Source organism: Thamnophis elegans, chromosome 7 (genome assembly GCF_009769535.1).
Source record: "Thamnophis elegans isolate rThaEle1 chromosome 7, rThaEle1.pri, whole genome shotgun sequence".
In the NCBI taxonomy this organism is placed as follows: domain Eukaryota; kingdom Metazoa; phylum Chordata; class Lepidosauria; order Squamata; family Colubridae; genus Thamnophis; species Thamnophis elegans.
In genome coordinates, this window is record NC_045547.1 from 82,646,816 (window position 1) to 82,668,287 (window position 21,472).

At 45.1% G+C, this 21,472-nt stretch overlaps 1 protein-coding gene across 7 annotated transcripts in view; it reads right to left on the bottom strand.

Annotated features, from left to right (window-relative positions):
- PPFIBP1 (PPFIA binding protein 1) overlaps window positions 1-21,472 on the bottom strand; it is a 103,012-nt gene that overhangs the window by 28,010 nt on the left and 53,530 nt on the right. For 4 of the 7 annotated variants that reach the window (XM_032221337.1, XM_032221331.1, XM_032221333.1 and 1 more), the window contains exons 5-14: window positions 21,261-21,374; window positions 20,443-20,574; window positions 19,240-19,332; window positions 12,234-12,345; window positions 9,534-9,566; window positions 6,420-6,481; window positions 4,405-4,489; window positions 3,101-3,258; window positions 2,144-2,274; window positions 1,191-1,244 (exon numbers count right to left, since the gene is read on the bottom strand). In XM_032221337.1, the coding sequence (XP_032077228.1) occupies window positions 1,191-1,244; window positions 2,144-2,274; window positions 3,101-3,258; window positions 4,405-4,489; window positions 6,420-6,481; window positions 9,534-9,566; window positions 12,234-12,345; window positions 19,240-19,332; window positions 20,443-20,574; window positions 21,261-21,374 (974 nt within the window). The remainder of the gene's footprint in view (window positions 1-1,190; window positions 1,245-2,143; window positions 2,275-3,100; window positions 3,259-4,404; window positions 4,490-6,419; window positions 6,482-9,533; window positions 9,567-12,233; window positions 12,346-19,239; window positions 19,333-20,442; window positions 20,575-21,260; window positions 21,375-21,472) is intronic. The other 3 variants (XM_032221335.1, XM_032221334.1, XM_032221336.1) reach the window with 2 other exon arrangements.

Below are 21,472 nucleotides of genomic sequence, written 5' to 3' on the forward strand. Positions count from 1 at the left end.
TTAGCCTGCCATTTCTACTATACTATTAGTAACCAATGAGTGTCAAGAAGACGTCAATATTTGGTAGGATATCCCCTTCTTAGCCTGCCATTTCTCTTTGATTAAACTTGTGGGAAGAATACTGTCTCAGGTATTTGTGACAAAATGCCGTACTTTTCAGAGTATCAGATGCACTCCCCCCCCCCAAAAAGAGGATGGAAATATTGGTGCGTCTTATACACTGAATACGACCATTTTTGGCCTCCTGAAATCCCACCCAGAGTATCCTTTTTCAGCAAAAACGCAGCATGCAGAAGGTTTGGGAGGCATGCAGAGTGCTCCTGGGGGTTGGGGAGAGCAAAAACGGCACCCCTGGGGGGGTTTGGGAGGCCAAAAACGGGCCCATTTTTCACCTGTTTTTCACAAAAAAAACGGGGCACGCAGATGGCTTGGGAGGCTTACAAAGTGTTCCTGGGAGCTGGGGAGAATAAAAACCAGATGCGTGGAGCAGAGTTGAGTTGCTAATTTTTTTAGCACTGGTTCGGGCATGCTCCCGTATGAGCTTGCATGTGATGCTTTCTGCGCATGGGCAGAAGCGTATGGATGGGTGGGTGGAGCCTCCTGCCACCGCTACTACTGGTTCGCCCAATCTGGGCTGAACCAGCAGCAAACCCACCTGTGGCGTGTAGGCCAAACAATATTCGAAATCTTGGTGCCTCTTATATTCTGCTGCATCTTATAGTCCGAAAAATATGGTAATTATTGGGTTAGAAACAGTTACAAAAATATGCAGCAAAAAGTATTTAACAACTTGGTTAATCGAAGCTAATGGTTAATTTAGGCGAGCCGGAAATCAATCTCTCTTTTTTGCCTTGCAGAAAAACTAGCACAGAAATATTCGTTTGGGAATATATATTACAAAATTCGATATATCCCTGGAGCTATACAGCTTGCTTGGAGATGCTTCATGCTGCAACAGAAAAGGGAAACTAAGATAGAATAACTAAAAGAGTAGAAGGAAAATTTAAGAGCATGGAATCAGCCGTAGACCCCAGGAAGGGGCAAAAAAGTCAAAATGGCAGCCAGTCTTTTGACTCCACCCTCCTGGCAGACTGACAGCCCAATCAATGACACAAAGGGATTTCTGTAAAAGAGTTTAACGGTTTGGGGGCTTGGATGTGTCAAGGTTTAGATTTCGATAGGATACTTACATTTTTGTATCACTTAGCTGGGTTTCTAGGCAAATCATCGGCTGGTGTTTCTCACTGCAAAGAAAATAAAGAGAAATTTAATTAATACCACCTCATCTAGTAAATAGTATTATTACTAATAAAAGTATTATTTCTCATGAAATAATTATTTGTTCTAGACAGGAAAGAGAATAGAATAGAATTCTTTATTGGCCAAATTGGAAGGGACCTTGGAGGTTTTCTAGTCCAACCCTCTTCCTAGGCAGGAAACCCTGCACCACTTCAGACAAATGGCTGTCCAACATCTTCTTAAAACGTCCAGTGTTGGAGCATTCACAATTTCTGGAGGCAAGTTGTTCTACTGATTAATTGTTCTCACTGTCAGGAAATTTCTCCTTAGTTCTAAGTTGCTTCTCTCCTCGATTAGTTTTCACCCATTGCTTCTTGTCCTGCCCTCAGGTGCCTTGGAGAATAGTTTGACTCCCTCTTCTTTGTGGCAGCCCCTGAGATATTGGAAGACTGCAATCATATCTCCCTTAGTCCTTCTTTTCATTAAACTAGACATACCCAGTTCCTGCAACCGTTCCTCATATGTTTTAGCCTCCAGTCCCCTAGTCCAGTGGTCCCCAACCTTTTTATCGCCGCGGACCAGTCAGCCTTTGATAATTTTACCGTGGCCCGCTGAGCGCGCGCAGGGGTGGGGGCACGGCCCAGGAGCCTTTGCGCTGCAGCGATCATGGCCCCCGGCCGCTGCAGCGATCATGGCCCCCGGCCGCTGCGCGGCCCGGTGCCAGGTACTCCACGGCCCGGCACCGGTCCACGGACCGGGGGTTGGGGACCACTGCCCTAGTCATCTTTCTTACTCTTCTCTGCACTCTTTCTAGAGTCTCCACATCTTTCTTACATTGTGGCGACCAAAACTGAATGCCGTATTCCAAGTGTGGCCTTACCAAGGCATTATAAATTGTCCTTACCTGCTTTCACTTTCAATTTCCATCTTGGGTGAGACGTTTCCTCTTTCAGTTTGTTCTTCTGAACGTCTGAACGACGGTGAAAAAGAAGGGATGGAAACTTGCAAGACGCTGGTGTGGAGCTGGGTGGAATTCTACAACAACAACAACAACAACAAAAATCTTATTTTGCATTAAGCGACAACAGATACCTGTTGTGGCCCAGCAGGAGCCGTTGGAGCTGCCACCAGACTCCGACAGCGAGGGGCCCTATGAGTCGGCTCTGGAGGATGTGGAGGACCCTGGACAGGGTTCTGACTCCGAGCAGGGCGCAGAGAGACTGGTTGGCCACCAGGTGGCGCCTGGGCCTGGATAAGTGAGGAGGAGACAAGGGAGAGTGATCCAGAAACCAACTGTGAGTTGTTCCGGGATGCACGCCGTCGAAGGGCTACTCCGCGTCAAGAACAACTATGTAATTACAGGAGGTAATTACGCTCAGCTGATGGTCAATAGGCTCCTCTCCAGACTATAAAAGAGACTGCTTGTGCCACGCCCTTCTTGCAGATGACAACACTTTGACTACAGAGAAACAAACTTGGCAGGCTGGATTGCTGCCAGAGTTTGTCTGAATTGCTGCCAAAGTTTGTCGGCCTTGCTGCCAAGGTCCTTATCTGTTTGTTTACTTGGCTTTCAGCCACCGAGAGTCTGAACTTGTTATTAAAGGACATTCTCATTTAAGCTTGTCTCGGCATTCATTACTGGACAGAGGAGTGTGTCAGAACAGATACCTATTTATTCGCCGAATATTGAAGCGTAACACCAGCCCCATAACCTGAAACTTTCAAGTGTTCTCCTTCTATAATTTAAGGTCCATAGTACAGATTTTTTTAAAAAAACGTTCTAAATCTGAAAATCTGAAATTGAATTCAGTTTCCCAGGAGGTCTCAGGAGGAAAGCTAATGGGGGAATAAATTGAAATACCTCTTCGGGATCTGTTGTGCTCAAGTCTTCGTGGTTCGGAGAACGCAACAGCGGGGTAGAAGAGGGACTTTTCTCAGCTTCACTTAGATTCTGTGGTTCCAACAAAATGGAGGAAACGGATACTGGGCTCTCAGATTCCTCGCTATCATCATCCTTGCCTGAGAGTAGAAAATCGGAAGTTTATAGATCAAGTATCTTCTTGGGGATCATGGTTGGTCATTCTGCAAGTAGGGTGGAGCGGAGTGGAATGGAATAAAAAACATGGAATGGAATGGAAAATATGGACTGGAGTGGAGTGGAATGAAGGGGAGGGGAGTGGAATAGATTAGAAAATATGGAATGGAATGGAGGGACGGGGAATGCAATGGAATAGAAAATATGGAATGGAGTGGAATGAAGGGGAGGCGAGTGGAATAGAATAGAAAATATGGAATGGAATGGAGGGGAGGGGAGTGCAATGGAATAGAAAATATGGAATGGAGTGGAATGAAGGGGAGGGGAGTGGAATAGATTAGAAAATATGGAATGGAATAGAGGGGAAAGGAGTGCAATGGAATGGAAAATATGGAATGGAGTGGAATAGAATAGAAAATATGGAATGGAATGGAGGGGAGGGGAGTGAAACGGAATAGAAAATATAAAATGGAATAGAAAATATGGAATGGAGTGGAGTAGAATGAAGGGGAGGGGAGTGGAATAGATTAGAAAATATGGAATGGAATGGAGAGGAGGGGAGTGCAATGGAATGGAAAACATGGAATGGAGTGGAGTGGAATGAAGGGGAGGGGAGTGGAATAGAATAGAAAATATGGAATGGAATAGAAAATATGGAATGGAGTGGAAAATATGGAATGGAGTGGAATGAAGGGGAGGGGAGTGGAATAGATTAGAAAATATGGAATGGAATGGAGGGGAGAGGAGTGCAATGGAATGGAAAATATGGAATGGAGTGGAGTGGAATAGAATAGAAAATATGGAATGGAATGGAGGGGAGGGGAGTGAAACGGAATAGAAAATATGGAATGGAATAGAAAATATGGAATGGAATGGAAACAGTGATGGATTCCCATTTTTTTACTACCGGTTTGTGCATGCGCAGAAGTGTCCGGACGGGTAGGCAGAGCCTCCTGCCGCCACCACTACCAGTTCGCCCGATCTGGGCCGAACCAGGAGCAACCAACCTCTGAATGGAAAATATGGAACGGAGTGGAGTGGAATAGAAAATAAGGAATGGAATGGAATGAAATGAGGTGGAATGGAGGGGAATAGAATAGAAAATATGGAATGGAATGGTCATTCTATACCTTTCTTCCCTTGAGCCAAAATGACCATATCCTGCACCTTCTTGTAGCGATTGAGGGACTGGCGAAGCTCCTCAATCTTCCGATCCTAAAACAAAGAAAGCCCTCCGTTTGAATCACTTAAGGCGTGGAATAACAGAGTTCAAAGGGTCCTTGGAGGTCTTCTAGTCCAGCCCCCTTGCCCAAAGGAGGAGATCCTGAAGGCATCCATGTAGTCTCCCAGGATTGAGTGTAAAGCAAAATGTCTCAATCTAAAGCACGAAAAACTCCAGGACCTTAAGAATGAGGGGTCCTTGATGCTCTGTGAGCTTGGTCTTACGTACGTTTCATTACCCAAACTGGGTAGCATCATCAGTGCTAGAAGGGAGGAGGGTTTCCAGGGGGGGGGGAGGAGGAGGAGGAGGAGGAGGAGGAGGAGGAGGAGGAGGAGGAGGAAGAGAATGACTGTGAGATCCTTGGTGCTCTTTCTTGCAGACATTTCATTACCCACTGTTGATATTAACTAGTTTGCGTAATGTATACAAGAAAATAACGAAGCTTAGAAAGCACCAAGGACCCTCCTCTTCCTCCTCCTCCTCCTCCTCCCTTCCATCCCTCTCCTTCTCCTTCTTTTTCCTCCATCTCCTTCTTCTTCTCTTTCTCCTTCTCCTTCTTCTCCATCTCTCCTTCTTCTCTTCCTCCTCCTCCCTTCAATCCTTCTCCTTCTCCTTCTTTTTCCTCCATCTCCTTCTTCTTCTCTTTCTCCTTCTCCTTCTTCTTCATCTCTCCTTCTTCTCTTCCTCCTCCTCCCTTCAATCCCTCTCCTTCTCCTTCTTTTTCCTCCATCTCCTTCTTCTTCTCTTTCTCCTTCTCCTTCTTCTCCATCTCTCCTTCTTCTCTTCCTCCTCCTCCCTTCAATCCTTCTCCTTCTCCTTCTTTTTCCTCCATCTCCTTCTTCTTCTCTTTCTCCTTCTCCTTCTTCTCCATCTCTCCTTCTTCTCTTCCTCCTCCTCTTCTTCCTCCTCCCTCCCATCTGCCTCCTCCTTTACTTTCTCCCTCCCATCCTCCTCCTCTCCCTTCTAGCTCTGCTGATGTTACCTAGTTGGGTCACGAAACGTCTGCAAGAAAACAACATTACAACTCTGAAGCTACCAATATTCTGCTTTATTGATCTTAACAATCCCAGCAGAATTCATAAATTCTAGCATTTATGATTAGTCCTGGACCTTAGCACCACCAATTCAATACCTTTTGAGCAGGGGGGGGTCCAATTAAAATTGTTCTGCGCATGCACAGAACTCCAAAACGGGATGGCAATGGTGGAGACAGGGAAACTGGTTCGGGGGGGGGGCATGGCAGGCCTGGGTCGCTGCCAGTTCTGGAGACCCAGGCCGCCATACCACTACCAGTTCGGCCAAACTGGGCCAAACCGGTAGGAACCTGTTGTGGCCCAGCAGGAGCCGTTGGAGCTGCCACCAGACTCCGACAGCGAGGGGCCCTATGAGTCGGCTTTGGAGGATGTGGAGGACCCTGGACAGGGTTCCGACTCCGAGCAGGGCACAGAGAGGCTGGTTGGCCACCAGGTGGCGCCTGAGCCTTGGACCAGTGGGGAGGAGACAAGGGAGTGCGATCCGGATGTCAGCAGTGGGGAGGAGCCAAGGGAGTTGTTCCTAGATGCCCGGCACCGGAGAGCTAATAGGCGTAAGGAACAATTACGCAATTACAGGAGGTAATTGCACTCAGCTGGTGGTCATTAGGCTCCTCTCCAGACTATAAAAGGACTGCTTGTGCACACGCCCCTTTTGCAGAAGTCAATGCATTATAACTAATGTTGGAGAACAGTATTGTGAGCTTGGCAGGCTGGATTGCTGCCATGGCTTATCTGTGCCGGTTTGCTGCCAAGGACCTGTCTGTCTATTAATAAATTCCGTAAAGTGTCTTTGGATCGGAGTGGTGTGGGACGAAGGGGGGTCAGAACATGAACCCACCTCTACTTTTGAGTTACCAAGATCAAAACCAGAAAATACTTTCGTGCCCACCTTTTCTTCATTTGCTGCCAGTAGCGATTCCACTGCCTTCTTCATCTTTTGAACCTCAACATCTAAAAGATAAAAAGCTACCGCTTAAGATTCCCGTGGAAGGTTAGAAAGAAGATCAATCTTGACCCGCTCTATAGTTTAGCATGGACCGGGAGAAATGCTGCTAGATTCCTTTCAGTTAAACCCCCCAAATTTAAACCGGAAGAACTCAAAATTAGTTTTTAACGGAGAAAGGAGCATGTGATGATCATGCACACGGAAGATTGATAACCGTCATTCCTTGCACAATTCTCATCCATTACACTACCGACAGGATTGAAAGACACTGCAAGCTAATGTGTAAGTTGTAAGTCAACACAAAGCCACGGTGACAAATTTTAAGTCGGGGAGAATGCGTGAAGGACCCCAAATCAACGTGAAATGGGAATTCTAAAAAGAACGACTTCCCAATTTCCGACTCACTCTTGCCAACTACACCACTGGTAGCTCTGTAAAATACAAGGGAATGCTCAACCTTATTCAGAAAGAGCCGAGGTGGCGCAGTGGTTAGGGTGCAGTACTGCAGGCCACTTCAGCTGACTGTTATCTGCAGTTCAGCGGTTCTAATCTCACCGGCTCAAGGTTGACTCAGCCTTCCATCCTTCCGAGGTGGGTGAAATGAGGACCCAGATTGTTCGGGGCAATATGCTGACTCTGTAAACCGCTTAGAGAGGGCTGAAAGCCCTATGAAGCGGTATATAAGTCTAACTGCTATTGCTATTGCTATTCACTGGTCATTAATGCTACAAATCTCCAGAGATTAAAATATTCCCGATAAGGATGAAATAACAGTGCCTCTTTGTAACATCAACAGCCACAAGCAAAGTGAAAGGAAAATGGAATCAGCTGAAGAAACATTAAAAAAAAAAAACCCGCAAAAGACATGGTAACGGATAGTGTCGAAGTGATTCTGCAATGAGATTTGTGTCATAAGAAGGTGGATATTATTACTGCAATAAAAAGTCATGCCAATAGGTGGCGCATGGTGGTGCAGTGGTTAGAATGGAGTATTGCAGGCTGACTCTGCCCACTGCCAGCAGTTCGATCCTGACCAGCTCAAGCTTGACTCAGCCTCCTTTTCATCCTTCCCAGGTGGGTCAAACGAGGACCCAGATTGTTGGGGGGCAAGAGGCTGACTTTGTAAACCGCTTAGAGAGGGCTGCAAAGCACTGTGAAGTGATATATAAGTCTAAGCGTTGTTGTCATTGCTATCTACCTATCATCTATATGTGGTGGCACAGTGGTTAGAATTCAGTATTGCAACCTAACTCTCCCCAATACCAGGAGTTCAATCCTGACTGGCTCAAGGTTGACTCCATCTTCTGTCCTTCTGAGGTGGGTAAAACGAGGACCCAGATTGTTGGAGGCCGTAAGGCTGATTCTGTAAACTGCTTAGAGAGGGATGCAAAGCACTGTGAAGCGGTATATAAGTCTAAGTGCTATTACTCATTTTTCCTTCCTTCCTTCCTTCCTTCCTTCCTTCCTTCCTTCCTTCCTTCCTTCCTTCCTTCCTTCCATGGTTAGAATGCAGTATTGCAGGCTGACTCTGCCCACAGTCAGGAGTTCGATGCTGACCAGCTCAAGGTTGACTCAGCCTTCCGTCCTTCCGAGGTGGGTCAAAGGAGGACCCAGATTGTTGAGGGCAAGAGGCTGACTTTGTAAACCGCTTAGAGAGGGATGCAAAGCACTGTAAAGCGATATATAAGTCTAAGCGCTAATACTCTTCTTTCCTCTTTCCTTTCTTCCTTCTGTGGTTAGAATGTAGTATTGCAGGCTGACTCTGCCCACAGTCAGGAGTTCGATGCTGACCAGCCTTAAGGTTTACTCAGCCTTCCATCCTTCCAAGGTGGGTCAAATGAGGACCCAGATTGTTGGGGGCAAGAGGCTGATTCTGTAAACCGCTTAGAGAGGGCTGAAAAAGCACTGTGAAGCGGTATATAAGTCTCAGTTCTATTGCTACTCAGCTTAAGTTTCACACACGCACACACGATACTAATAGGAGATGCTACCAGTGACTTAATAAGGTACCAGTGGGAATATATGTCTTGTGAACGCTGATAAATAAAATCAATTAGACTTGTGAGCATGGAATTTATCGAAGTTATTTAATTGCTCTCAGATCAATTCAATCAATTCAACGGAACCAAAATGGAGACATTTGTGTTACAAGAGCCGAGGTGGCGCAGTGGTTAGGGTGCAGTACTGCAGGCCACTTTAGCTGACTATGATCTGCAGTTCAGCGGTTCAAATCTCACCGGCTCAAGGTCGACTCAGCCTTCCATCCTTCCGAGGTGGGTGAAATGAGGACCCAGACTGTGGGGGCAAGTTGCTGACTCAATTTGCTAAAAAAAAATTGTAAACCGCTTAGAGAGGGCTGAAAGCCCTATGAAGCGGTATATAAGTCTAATAAATAAATAAATAAATAAATACCTGCTAAGAGTGTTCCCAACTGTAAACCAAATATTGCTTTAGAAACCCATCGCTTCCTTTAAAGGGAAAACACAGGTAGCCCGCGACTTACATCAATTCATTTAGTAACCTTTCCAAGTTCCAACAGCATTGAAAAATCTGACTTATGACCGTTTCCCCACACCTACCATGGTCACATGATCAAAATTCAGAGGCTTGGCAACTGGCTGGTACTTTTGACAGTTGCCTTGTCCTGGGGTCATGTGATCCCTTCTGGAAAACGTCCCGACAAGCGAAGTTAATGGGGAAGCCAGATTTACATTTAATTAACCGTGTTGCTAATTTAAGAGCTGATTAGGTGATTCACTTAGCAACTGCAGAGAGATAGGTTGCAAAACGGGGGCTTAACAACCACTGTCTCGCTTAGCAACAGAAATTTTGGGCTCAGCCGTGGTCGCGAGTCAAGGACCCCCTGTAAATGATTTAAAACACAATGGTCCCCTTTTTCTGTTTTCCTTGCCGAGGTTGAGATGAAGGGTGAAGACGAGGCGTGGAGGGTTTTGTTAATATGGTTTTAACGTGATACATGCAGGAAGCACCACCGGAAAACGATGGGAGAAACGTGTTGGGGAGAGGACACACACACACACAGACAAAGACCCTTACTTTTGTCTTTCAGCTTCTTTTTACAATTGTCATCTGTGCAGGAAGACCCACGAGATTGAAAAAAATTAGATTCCAAGCGTTGGAGCATGTGCAAAACAAATTAAAAGTCAACCCCCCCGTAGCACATTTGTTACTAGATTTATTTACAAATTGTTCCCCAAACCCTCTAAAGTGAAGTCAGAAGATTCCTTCCTTAGAAGGGCCAGCAGCCCCGGCAAAAAGTCTTTCTCTCACCGCAGGCTAACAAGTCCGTCCGGCAGGGAGATGAATAGTTTTCTGCCACATTTATTCATCTCCACCCCCTGCCTTTACCCAGAGTTAGGGTGGGGCTTTGCTAGCAACAGTGGCTCTTCCGTCCCGAGGACCGGCCCATAGATTTCCACTGTTCTCCTCTCCTCTGCCACAGCTATTCATCTCCGCCCCCTGCCTTTTATCTCCAGAGCTAGGGTGGGGCTTTGCTAGCAGCGGTGGCTCTTCCATCCCGAGGACCGGCCCATAGATTTCCACTGCTCTCCTCTCCTCTGCCTTCTGTGTATCTATGCATCAGGCACTGTAAACCACCTGTTACTCCTCTTCCTCATCAGCCACACCCCCTGTCTTTTATCCCCAGAGCTAGGGTGGGGTTTCCCTAGCAGCGATGGCTCTTCCGTCCCAAGGACCGGCCCATAGATTTCCACTGCTCTCCTCTTCTCTGCCTTCTTTGCATCCATAAATCAAACACCGGACCCAGCTGTTCCTCCTCTTCCTCATCAGCCACACCCCATGTCTTTTATCCCCAGAGCTAGAAGGGGCTTCCCTAGCAGCAGTGGCTCTTCCGTCCCAAGGACCGGCCCATAGATTTCCACTGTTCTCCTCTCCTCTGCCACATCTATTCATCTCCGCCAACTGCCTTTTATCGCTAGAGCTAGGGTAGGGTTTCGCTAGCAGCAGTGGCTCTTCCGTCCCAAGGACCGTCCCATAGATTTCCACTGCTCTCCTCTCCTCTGCCACATCTATTCATCTCCACCCCCTGCCTTTTATCCCCAGAGCTAGGGTAGGGCTTCCCTAGCAGCGATGGCTCTTCCGTCCCAAGGACCGGCCCATAGATTTCCACTGCTCTCCTCTCCTCTGCCTTCTGTGCATCCATGCGTCAGGCACTGGACCCAGCTGTTCTTCCTCTTCTTCATCAGCCACCTCCAGACCTGGGGGCTGTTGACTCTCCATCTGATGGACAGCCCAGGCTCTGCCTCCCCCTCCCTCCCTCCCTCCCTCCCTCCCTCCCTCTCTCTCTCTCTGCCAGCTCTCCCCCCGCGGCGCTCTCAGGTTGCCTTGATGCTGACCCTGACTCCCACGCCTTCTTCTCCTCCTGTGATTTGGCTGCGAGAGGGGCCAGCCACAACGTTAATATATAAATCTAGAACCTCAAAGCAGTTCACTTAGCATCCCTATTGCAATTCTCCTACCCCGCCAACAACCTTGTGACCTTGGGCTGTGAGTGAGTAACAGGTAAAATCACTTCCTAAATTTCCACGGCTGAGATTGACCTGATTTTTTTAAAAATGTTCTGCAACTTAACTTCTTAACTTATAAAGCATAACACAATTTTTTTTTTTATTCGTGGCTCACACAATGCCACCAGAAATCATGACTTCGGGGTAACCCATCTAACGTAAAGCATTGCAATCATATAGATGCATTTATTATTTCAAAGATTGTTTCTTTATTTACAGTGATTTGGTTACTTTAAAATGTAGCTATTCATTTAAGCTAATTGGATAACTTTAAGTGAATAAGTTAATAATTAAACTAAACTAATATGATTTGTTGGTTAAAAGGTTTGGAAAAGCAGCAAACACACGCTCCTTGTTCCCAGTTGGATAAATTGCAGTATTGATTCCAATTTTGTAAGCTGCCCGGAATCAACATGTTGACTTGAATCTAAACTCACTGAATAAATGAGCTAATCATCACACTCGGGGCTCACACATCTTCAGAGAGCAAAACCAGTTTACAATACCATAAATTAAAAAAATGTGGCTCCTAACTTTATTTTAAAAGTCTGTGCTTGTTTAACTTTTATTCTAAGAGCCGAGATGGCGCAGTGGTTAGAGTGCTGTACTGCAGCCACTTCAGCTGACTGTTATCTGCAGTTCAGCGGTTCATATCTCACCGGCTCAGGGTTGACTCAGCCTTCCATCCTTCCGAGGTGGGTGAAATGAGGACCCGGATTGTTGTTGGGGGCAATATGCTGACTCTGTAAACCGCTTAGAGAGGGCTGAAAGCCCTATGAAGCGGTATATGTCAAACTGCTATTGCTATTGCTAACTTTTATTAAAGATTTCCGTTCAGCTGTTCCTTGTTCTGAAAATGTCCATCTTCAACACCACCTTCTAATGTTTGCTGATGTTAACTTTAAAGGGTAAATACTCAGCATTTGGAGTGCGTGTTTTAGAAGGAAATTGTTCGGCCCAATTTAAAGAACATCCAAAGTAAATTTGCTACTCCTAATGACTCACGTATAAGGTGTAGGGCAGGAGGCGCAAATACAATTGACTTGTTTCTGGCTTGTTAAAAAAAAAAATTAAGTAACCATCTAGCCCAGAATTTCTCAAACTTAGCAACTTTAAGATGCGTGGACTTCATCTTCAAATGTACGGACTTCAATTCCCAGAATCCCCCCAGCCAGCATCCCATAAACGGTGTTTACGATTTTCGCCTCACCTTTGTCGTTTATCTCGATGTCTTCTTTGACTTGCAAAACCAGTTTCTCATGCAATCTTTTTATCTCCAATTCCTTCTGTTCTAATTTCTCTTTTAAAGACGATAGCTCTTCCTGGACAGACAGAAGGAGGAGGAGGAGGAGGAGGAGGAGGAGGAGGAGGAGGAGGAGGAGGAGGAGGAGAAGAAGAAGAAGAAGAAGAAGAAGAAGAAGAAGAAGAAGAAGAAAGGAGGAGAAAGGAGAAAAAGAGGGAAGAGAAGGAGAAAGGAGAAGAAGAAAGAGGGAGGAGAAGGAGAATGGAGGAGAAGAAAGGAGGAGGGGAAAAAGGAGGAGGGGAGGAGGAAGGAAGAGAGGAGGGAGGAGGAGAAGAAGAAGAAGAAGAGAGAGAGGAGGAGAAAGGAGAAAGCAAAGAGAAAGGAAGAGAGAAGGAGAAGAATGAAGAGAACGGAGGAGAGGAGAAAGAGGAGAAAACAAAAGGAGGAGGGGGAAGGAGAGGGAGGGGAGGAGAAGAAGAAGAAGGAGGAGGAAGGAGGGAGGAGGAGGAGGTGGGAAGGAAGGGAAGGGAAGGAGGCAAGGAAGGAAGGAAGGAAAGGAAGGAAGGAAGGAAGGAAAGGAGGAAGGAAGGAAGGAAGGGAAGGAAGAATAAGAAAAAATGAATATTGTTTTGGTTTTCACTTTTAAAAGGGACAGGTTTAAACCAACATTGGCTGTTTAAAGTAGAGATGGCGTTCATTTATTTTGAAATAACCATATCCAGTTGGGTCAATTATATCACAGCCAGTCCTCAGCTTAACATGATAATTGGGACCAGACTTTCTATGGATAAACAAAGCAGTTATTAAGTGAGCCATAGCTGATATGATGAACGTTTTGGCCACACTTAAGCAAACCACTGCGGTTGTTAAGTGGACTCGCTCAGTCGTTAAATGAATCCAGCTTCCTCCATTGATTTGGCTTGTCAAAAAGTCGCAAGAGGGGATAATTTGACCCCAAGATGTTGCAACCGTCATAAAGATGAATCCATTGCCAAGCGTCTGAATTTGAATCAGGCAATGGTCATAAGTGTGAGTATCTGTTATAACAGTGTTTCTCAACCTTGGCAACTTGAAGATGTCCGGACTTTCGCTGGCATTCGCTGGCTGGGGAATTCTGGGAGTTGAAGTCCGGACATCTTCAAGTTGCCAAGGTTGAGAAACACTGTTATAAGTTACTTCAAAGGAATGGTTCTAAGTTGAAGTTTACCTGTGCAAATATAAAAATTAATTTTGGCCCCTCTTCCAGCCAAAAAGGAAATCCATCTCTGATTTAAACATTCAATATCCTGGGTTGACGTGATCCTATCGGGATTTTCATTGCCACTTTGCTCATGCGTGACACGTTTTCACCGACAATTAAGTGTACAATACTTGACAGCACAATTCTACGCTCACTGCTTTCAGTGGAATTGAATCCAAACTGAAAGTTCTTTACAACGACATCTTTCACAAACACGAAATGCTTCAGCATGCTTCGATGCTTAAAATCATTTTTAAAAATAGTGCATATGTAGGAATGTTAATGTGGGCTCCGTACATTTGTTCATAGGTGTTCTGAACGAGGCTTCTTCCCAAGAGCCTGAAGCAAACTCCTTATCCAGATAAAAATAAAACCTTTTATTCATTGACTGTGAATTCTGCTCCTTCACATCCAGCAAAGTCTTTCGAGGGAGGATTTACAGTCACAGAACTTATCTGGCTTGGAGAGCGGCCAGGCTGAGATCTGCAGAATTTGGCAAGGAGCCTCGGAGAGTTACAAAACAATTAAGTGAACTCCTGCAAACTCCACTCCCCTTTCGCTCCTCTTTTATTTCCTCTGGGAGGGGCCATTCACCGTCCACCTGTGGCCTTACTCCCAAGTCAACCCCTGTTCTTTAGCTCTTCCCTTTGTCTGGCAGCTCTGCGCATGCGCCCACTGGGAACAGGCTCCAGCTGTTCTTCTGCCTCACTGATGTCTGACTCCGAAGGCAGCTGATAACTGTCATATGTCCCCGGCCATATCTCTGCCTCCGACAAAGAGCCCTCCTCAGAGCCTTCCCCAGACACCAGGACTGGCCCATCTTCCTCCCCAACATCCTCACTGGCCAAATCTGCTGCCAGCTCCACTGGCGGGCCCCAACAATAGGAAAAAAAAAATACAGACACGGATAAAATAATGAACTATGATAGTCCCAAAGGTGCTTTTTCAAAAGGACTTTGGTTTTCCTTCCTGGAAGATGTTCCACTTCTCCTCCAAGAATCGTCTTCGGTTCTTCGGGGAAGAACTCAAGTTGTGATCCCCCCTTTTTCTAAAATCAAAATGCTAGAGGAATCTAGTAATCCAATTTAACTTTCTTTTTTCTTAATGCAAATGGGCCGAAAATCAATGGCGCAGTGGTTAGAGTGTAGTATTGCAGGTCACTTCAGCTGACTGCTATCTGCAGTTCGGCGGTTCAAATCTCACCGGCTCAAGGTTGACTCAGCCTTCCATCCTTCCGAGGTGGGTGAAATGAGGACCCGGATTGTTGTTGGGGGCGATATGCTGACTCTGTAAACTGCTTAGAGAGGGCTGAAAGCCCTATGAAGCGGTATATAAGTCTAACTGCTATTGCTATTGCTAATCTTCTCTGCAGCAGAGACACACTTGCCAGCCAAGACGTAAGAGGTTAACAAGTAGATGTAAAGGTTCCCCTCACACATATGTGCTAGTCGTTCCCGACTCTAGGGGGCGGTGACCATCTCTGTCTCAAAGCAAAAGAGCCAGCGCTGTCCGAAGATGTCTCCGTGGTCATGTGGCCGGCATGACTCAACGCCAAAGGCACGTGGAACGCTGTTCCCTTCCCACCAAAGATGGTTCCTATTTTTCTACTTGCATTTTTACGTGCTTTCGAACGGCTAGGTTGGCAGAAGCTGGGACACAGTGGCTCAGTGGCTAAGACGCTGAGCTTGTCGATCAGAAAGGTTGGCAGTTTGGTGGTTCAAATCCCTAGCACCTGCATAACGGAGTGAGCTCCCGTGACTTGTCCCAGCTTCTGCTAACCTACCAGTTCAAAAGCACGTAAAAATGCAAGTAGAAAAATAGGAACTACCTTTGGTGGGAAGGGAACAGTGTTCTATGAGCCTTCGGTGTTGAGTCATGCCGGCCACATGACCACGGAGACGTCTTCGGATAGTGCTGGCTCTTCGGCTTTGAAACGGAGATGAGCACTGCCCCCTAGAGTCAAGAACGACTAGCACATATGGGAGAGGAGAACCTTTACCTTTACAAGGTTAATACAGCCAAAAAAAATATATGGAATATTGATTTATAATAAGGAAATCTCAGATGGATTTTCTTTTTAAAGCTCAGCTTAATGCATTTCACGAAAGAAACCAGCAGCCAACGGTTTTCTAGGCCAAATCAAAATTAAAAAATTAAAAAAACAGAAACACAGAGAGATATTTTGGTTTAGTTGGAGATGTACTTCGGAGGGATTTACGTAGGAACAGGAGGGGGCGGGGGGAAATCCATACATGCATCACACCAAAAAAAGGAAAACTTTTAAAATGCAGACAAACAAGATGGTAAAGAAGATTGCGAAAGCCACGGAAATCCACCAATCCACCAGACCTTCAATATTTGACATTTTTGCTCCATCCGTTGCTTTTCATACTGCATCTGGCTCGCTTTGATTTTCATGCTAGAAAGCTTGGCCATTAAAGACTGGGCGAGAGGGACAGAGGATGGAAAGAGAAGTAAAGATGCAGGAAGGGGAAAGGCTGAATAATAAGAATAATAAACAGGCCTACGTTCAAAGCGAGAGGGATGGCCTTCGGTGAACGAGATGCCTATCAAAGGATACCAAACCTTCAGAGCAGAAGACATTATGCCAGCCGTTATGAAGGACAGATCTAACATGAATTGTACAATATGACTGGTCAAAAGTTTACTGTGTGATCTAGATTTGACCTTTGAATTTTGTGCTTTGGACCAAGGGGTCTCCAATCATGCAACTTTAAGACTTGTGAACTTCAATTCCCATAAATCATCAGCCACCTGACGAAGGCCTTATAATATTAACCCTTCACGTGATCTTGATTCTCTCCCTCTGTTGATGCAGCCTAGAACTGTGTTGGCTTTTTTGGCAGCTGCTGCACACAGCTGGATCCTATTTAAATGGTTGTCCACTAGGACTCCAAGATCCCTCTCACAGTTACTCCTATTGAGCAAGGCACCACCTATACTGTACCTGTGCATTTCGGTTTTCTTGCCTAAATGTAGAACCTTCCTTTTTCTCACCATCGAATTTTATCTTGTTAGATAGCGCCCAATGTTCAAGTTTGTCAAGATTGTGGTAGGTTGAAACGTGTAGGTTCAAACTTTCTTTTGCAGATGGCAAATCAATTAAGATTATGCCCCAAAATTGAGCAACAGCTGTAAAAATGAGGCATTAATTGATAAAGTTCTCCCACAGCTGTAATGTACCTTTTATATCAACCACGATGATGATTTAAATTGCTCTGCTCTTAATTATTTTCACACTGATTTCAGTTCTACCTTCAATCGTTGGCTGTAAGAAAAGATCGGGGAGTCGCACGCTTGGGAAATGATGTGGCCGCTTTCAACATCTGTCTAGACCAGAAGTGGGGATTGATGGCCCCTTTATGACTTGCGGACTTCAACTCCCAGAATTCCTGAGCCAGCCGGGGCTCAGGAATTCTGGGAGTTGAAGTCCATAAGTCACAAAGGGACCATTGTTTCCCATCTTTGCTATAGATAGATACAAATCACAATTCTGGTGTCAAATCCAAGTGATTCTAAACTCCATTGTTGGCCTTCTTAAACAGTTCTAGAGACTAACTTTTCATTTTATTCTCCAATTAGCATGAAATGACAAGATCCAAATATCTAATTTTCTCTTCCAAAAGAAGGTTTCTAGCTGCGATTTTCTTTTTCTACACCAGCAAGATAATTACAGTAGTGGCCAAAATTGCGGAAACCTTTTGGGGAAACGTATACAGTATTTTTGAGGTTCGATGGCTAATAACACCACTTTTTTCTTTCCGGAGCAGTACCATAAAATTATATATCAATGGAAAGATAATTTAATCAAGAATGTAATGCAATGACCTTTATGAAGGATTTGCTATTAGAATAGCAGTTGTAGAGGAGAAAAGTGAAACATGTAGAAAAAAACACGAGATATACAAAAATTATCACCATAGGAAAAAAAATGAGATATACAAAATTATCGCCATGTCAGTTAATACTTAGTTGGATAACCTTTAGCATGAATGAAGGCCTTGCAATATCTTCCCAGGGAGTGAACCAAGTCTTTTAGTTCTGCAGCTGTTATAATGTGAAACCAAGATTGAATAATTGCTTCTATTAATTGGATTATATTACTGGCTATATTTGGCTACACCTTTTCATAGAATACAGATAACTGAACAAACTTTGTTTTGTTTTATTGAAAAAGCTTTTTTTTAAAATTTTCATTCATATAACCCACAAGTATACCATTACATCTTAACAATCACTATTTTATATTGATGAAAGAAATGTCCTTCTGGGTTCGGCTCCAGGTGGGGGAAAAGACACTGGAGACATGGAGGCTGCTTGGAAAGATGGTTTTAATGGTAGACAGGACCACAAGGCTTGAGCCCTGAACAGAAAAGGGGATCACATGCTTCAATGTTGGTGGAGAAGAGAAGAGAAGGGAAAGCAAGGGAGGAAGAGAAGCTGAGTCCCTGGTTTTATACCCTCTCTGGCCTTTGATCTTGATCTTGTATTCTGATTGGTTGTCAGACTTCCATGGGGCTTGCAGGGGCAACTCTCTAGGCTGTGTTTTGAATCCAGGTTTGGTTGAGTTCTCAGATGCCATGTGGTCAGTTGGGGGCCAATATTATCATGCTTTCCCGTAGCTGAAGTGGAGAAGTCTTTATTATGTAAAGTGGACTGGCTTGGCCTTCTTAATGGCCCATTAACAAAGTGGGGATGGGCAAGAAGCTACAGGCAGCTATTCTGTCTTTTAAAACATGTTTCTTTCTTTTCACATCCAGAGAAATATTCTGCCTTTTCAATATTTCCTAGGATATTTCATTTTTTCTGGGAGAGGGCTGGGTGATAACTTCCTACAATATTATCCAATATTATATTGATTCCTTTTACCATCAATCCACCACAACTGTCATTTTCTCGTCTGCTTTCCATACACTATATTATACCCTATTTCACCTCTGCCCTATCTCCTCTCCCCCTCTCCTCCTCCCTACCTCCTTTCTTCCCTATACGTTCCCTCTCTTCTCTACTTTCCCTTCCTCTGTCCTTCTCCTCTCTCCTCTTTCCACTCCTTCTCTCTTTCCTACTTTCTCTCCCTTCCGTTTCCCTCTCTCCTATCCCCTCTCTTCCTCCTTTCCTCTCCCTTTCTCCTTCCCACCATTAATTTGCATGGTGTTGCATTACATTCCTGATTAAATTATCTTTCCGTTGGTATATAATTTTAAGATGCTAGTCCCAAAAAAAAGTGGTGCTATTAGCCATCAAACCTCAAAAATGCATTTTTTTTCCCCAAAAGATTTCTACAATTTTGGCTCCTACTGTAGGCATTTTAAATTAAGCCTGTGCTAATTTCTTTTCAGCAAGTGTGATATGTTGCTCTTTCGTGTTGTGAATTGCACCCTTAAGGGCTAGCATTTAAATATAGAAAGAGAAAGCAGCATTTCTAGCTAGAAGTCTAGCTAGATTTCTACAATCCCTCAATTTTCCTTCCCTGATATGAAGAAGGAAATACTTCTATACTAGCCATTTGTAAAGACAGTTTCGTAGAAACAGTTTCTAACCATCATCTGGCTGCACCAACTTAAACCCAAGCTTCATTTAAGCCAATAATATTCTAGGCTGTCATATCAATGGATCAATCTTTGGTAGAAAAAGAGATATGAATATAGATATATAAGTCAAGAGATAAAGACGGCCAAGGATGCATTTATTTAATCTGTAACATGGACTTACTTTGGTAGACTTAAGCTTTTTCTCATACTGAAGTCTTTCCCTGTCCATTTCTCCTACTTTTAAGCGCAAATCATTAACTTCCTGCATCAAATCCTGTTTCGAAAGAAGAGAACAAAAAGATTTGAAAGTCAAGGAAATGAGGAGAAAAAGGAGAACCCTGAGGTGTCTTCTTCTGCCTTCACAGAGGCAGATTAAAATGGCTGCATTGCAGGCGGACTCTGCTCGCTGCCAGGAGTTCAATCCTGACCGGCTCAAGGTTGACTCAGCCAGCCTTCCTTCCTTCCTTCCTTCCTTCCTTCCTTCCTTCCTTCCTTCCTTCCTTCCTTCCTTCCATCCATCCATCCATCCATCCATCCATCCATGGTGGCATAGTTATTAGAATGCAGCACTGCAGGCTAATTCTGCCCACTGCCAGGAGTTCGATCTTGACTAGCTCAAGATTGACTCAAGCCTTCCATACTTCCAAGATCAATAAAATCAGGACCCAGATCAAGGGACAGCAACCTTAAACACTCAAAGAGCCACAAATGTCCTAACCGGAAGCCCCCATTCAATTCTGGAGCTGACCAGAAGTCCAGTTTCCCCACCATAGAGTCTCCTCCTAGCATGGCATCCTTTTTCCTCTGCCGACCGGAAGTCCAGTTCCCACCACTACCACCATAGAGTCTCCTCCTTGCATGGCATCCTTTTTCCTCTGCCGACCGGAAGCCCAGTTCCCGCACCATAGAGTCTTTTCCTAGCGTGGCATACTTTTTCCTCTGCTGACCGGAAGCCCAGTTCCCCCACCACAGAGTCTTTTCCTAGCATGGTGTCCTTTTTCCTCTGCCGACCGGAAGCCCAGTTCCCCCACCATAGAGTCTTTTCCTAGTGTGGCATCCTTTTTCCTCCATCTGTTTTAACTGAAAGCCCTATCAATTGTGGAGCCAACCGGTGACAGGGAGCCACAGCAGAGGGATGAAAGAGCCACATGCGGCTCCAGAGCCACAGGTTGCCGACCCCTGACCCAGCTTGTTGGGGGCAAGATGCTGACATTTGTAAACTGTAAAGCATTATGGAGTGGTATATAAGTCTAATTGTTAAGGCTACTGCTATCTTGACCTCAAAGTGGACGTTGGACAAGAAATGCCATGCTTAGCAAAATAGTGAAGAAATTGACCATGGCGCGTACCCTCAAAATATTTTTTTTCAAATTGTTTGACTCACATCTGCATCTCCGAACCTGCCTTCGTAATCCATCCTGTCCTTTTCCACAGCGGTCAGCTTCAACTTCAGGTTGGAGACCTCGGCCATGAGATCCAGCTTCTGAGTTTCAAGAGATGTCCTGCTTAGGAGCTCCTGGTTAAAAAAAGAAGAAGAAATGAGAAGAGACTGACTGTCCTTTAAAGGAGGAGAGAGAGAAAGGCGACGTGTCTTTGAACGTTGCGTCAAATGTAGAGGAGGAGGAAGAGGAGGAAGAGGAGAGGAGGGCTTGGTGCTCGCTGGGCTTGGTGGTTTCCTTGCAGATTTTCATGACCCAACTAGGCAACATCATCAGTGCTCATGAAACATCTGCAAGAAAACAACGAAGCTCAGAGATCACTCCTCCTCCTCCTCCTTCCCACACACATACCTCCCTTCTAGCACTGATGATGATACTTAGTTGGGTTATAAAATGTCTGCAAGTAAACCACCAAGCCCAGAGAGCACTAAGGACCCCCACCCAAAATCGATGTGGTCCTCACAGCTTAGCACCAAGGACCCCACAATCGTCATCCTCCTCCTCCTCCTCCTCCTCTGCAAATCCCTCTCCCTTCTAGCATTGATGATGTTACTTAGTTGGGTCATGAAACATCTGCAAGAAAACCACCAGGCTCAGAGAGCACCAAGGACCCCCCAGTTTTCCTCCACCTCCCCCCTTCTAGCACTGATGATGTTACGTAGTTGCCCCCCCCCTGTAGATAAGTGGGCAAGCAATGTGTCAAAAACAGAGGAGATTCAACCCAAGGAAACCCTTAGCTTCCCCCAGAGGGAATGGGTGGTACCTGCTGTAACATTTCTTCCGTTGAATTCAGCTTCTCTCTGTTTTCTTCCAGGGACAACTCCAGATCTCTGATCTTCTCTCCTTGAGCATCCACTTGGTCAGTGAGGACACTCACCTGTATTTAAAAAAAGGAAAAGAAAGAAAAAGAAAGAGGAAAGAAAGAGAAAGAAAGAGGGGGGAAAGAAAAAAGAAAGAGGGAGAGAAAGAAAGAAA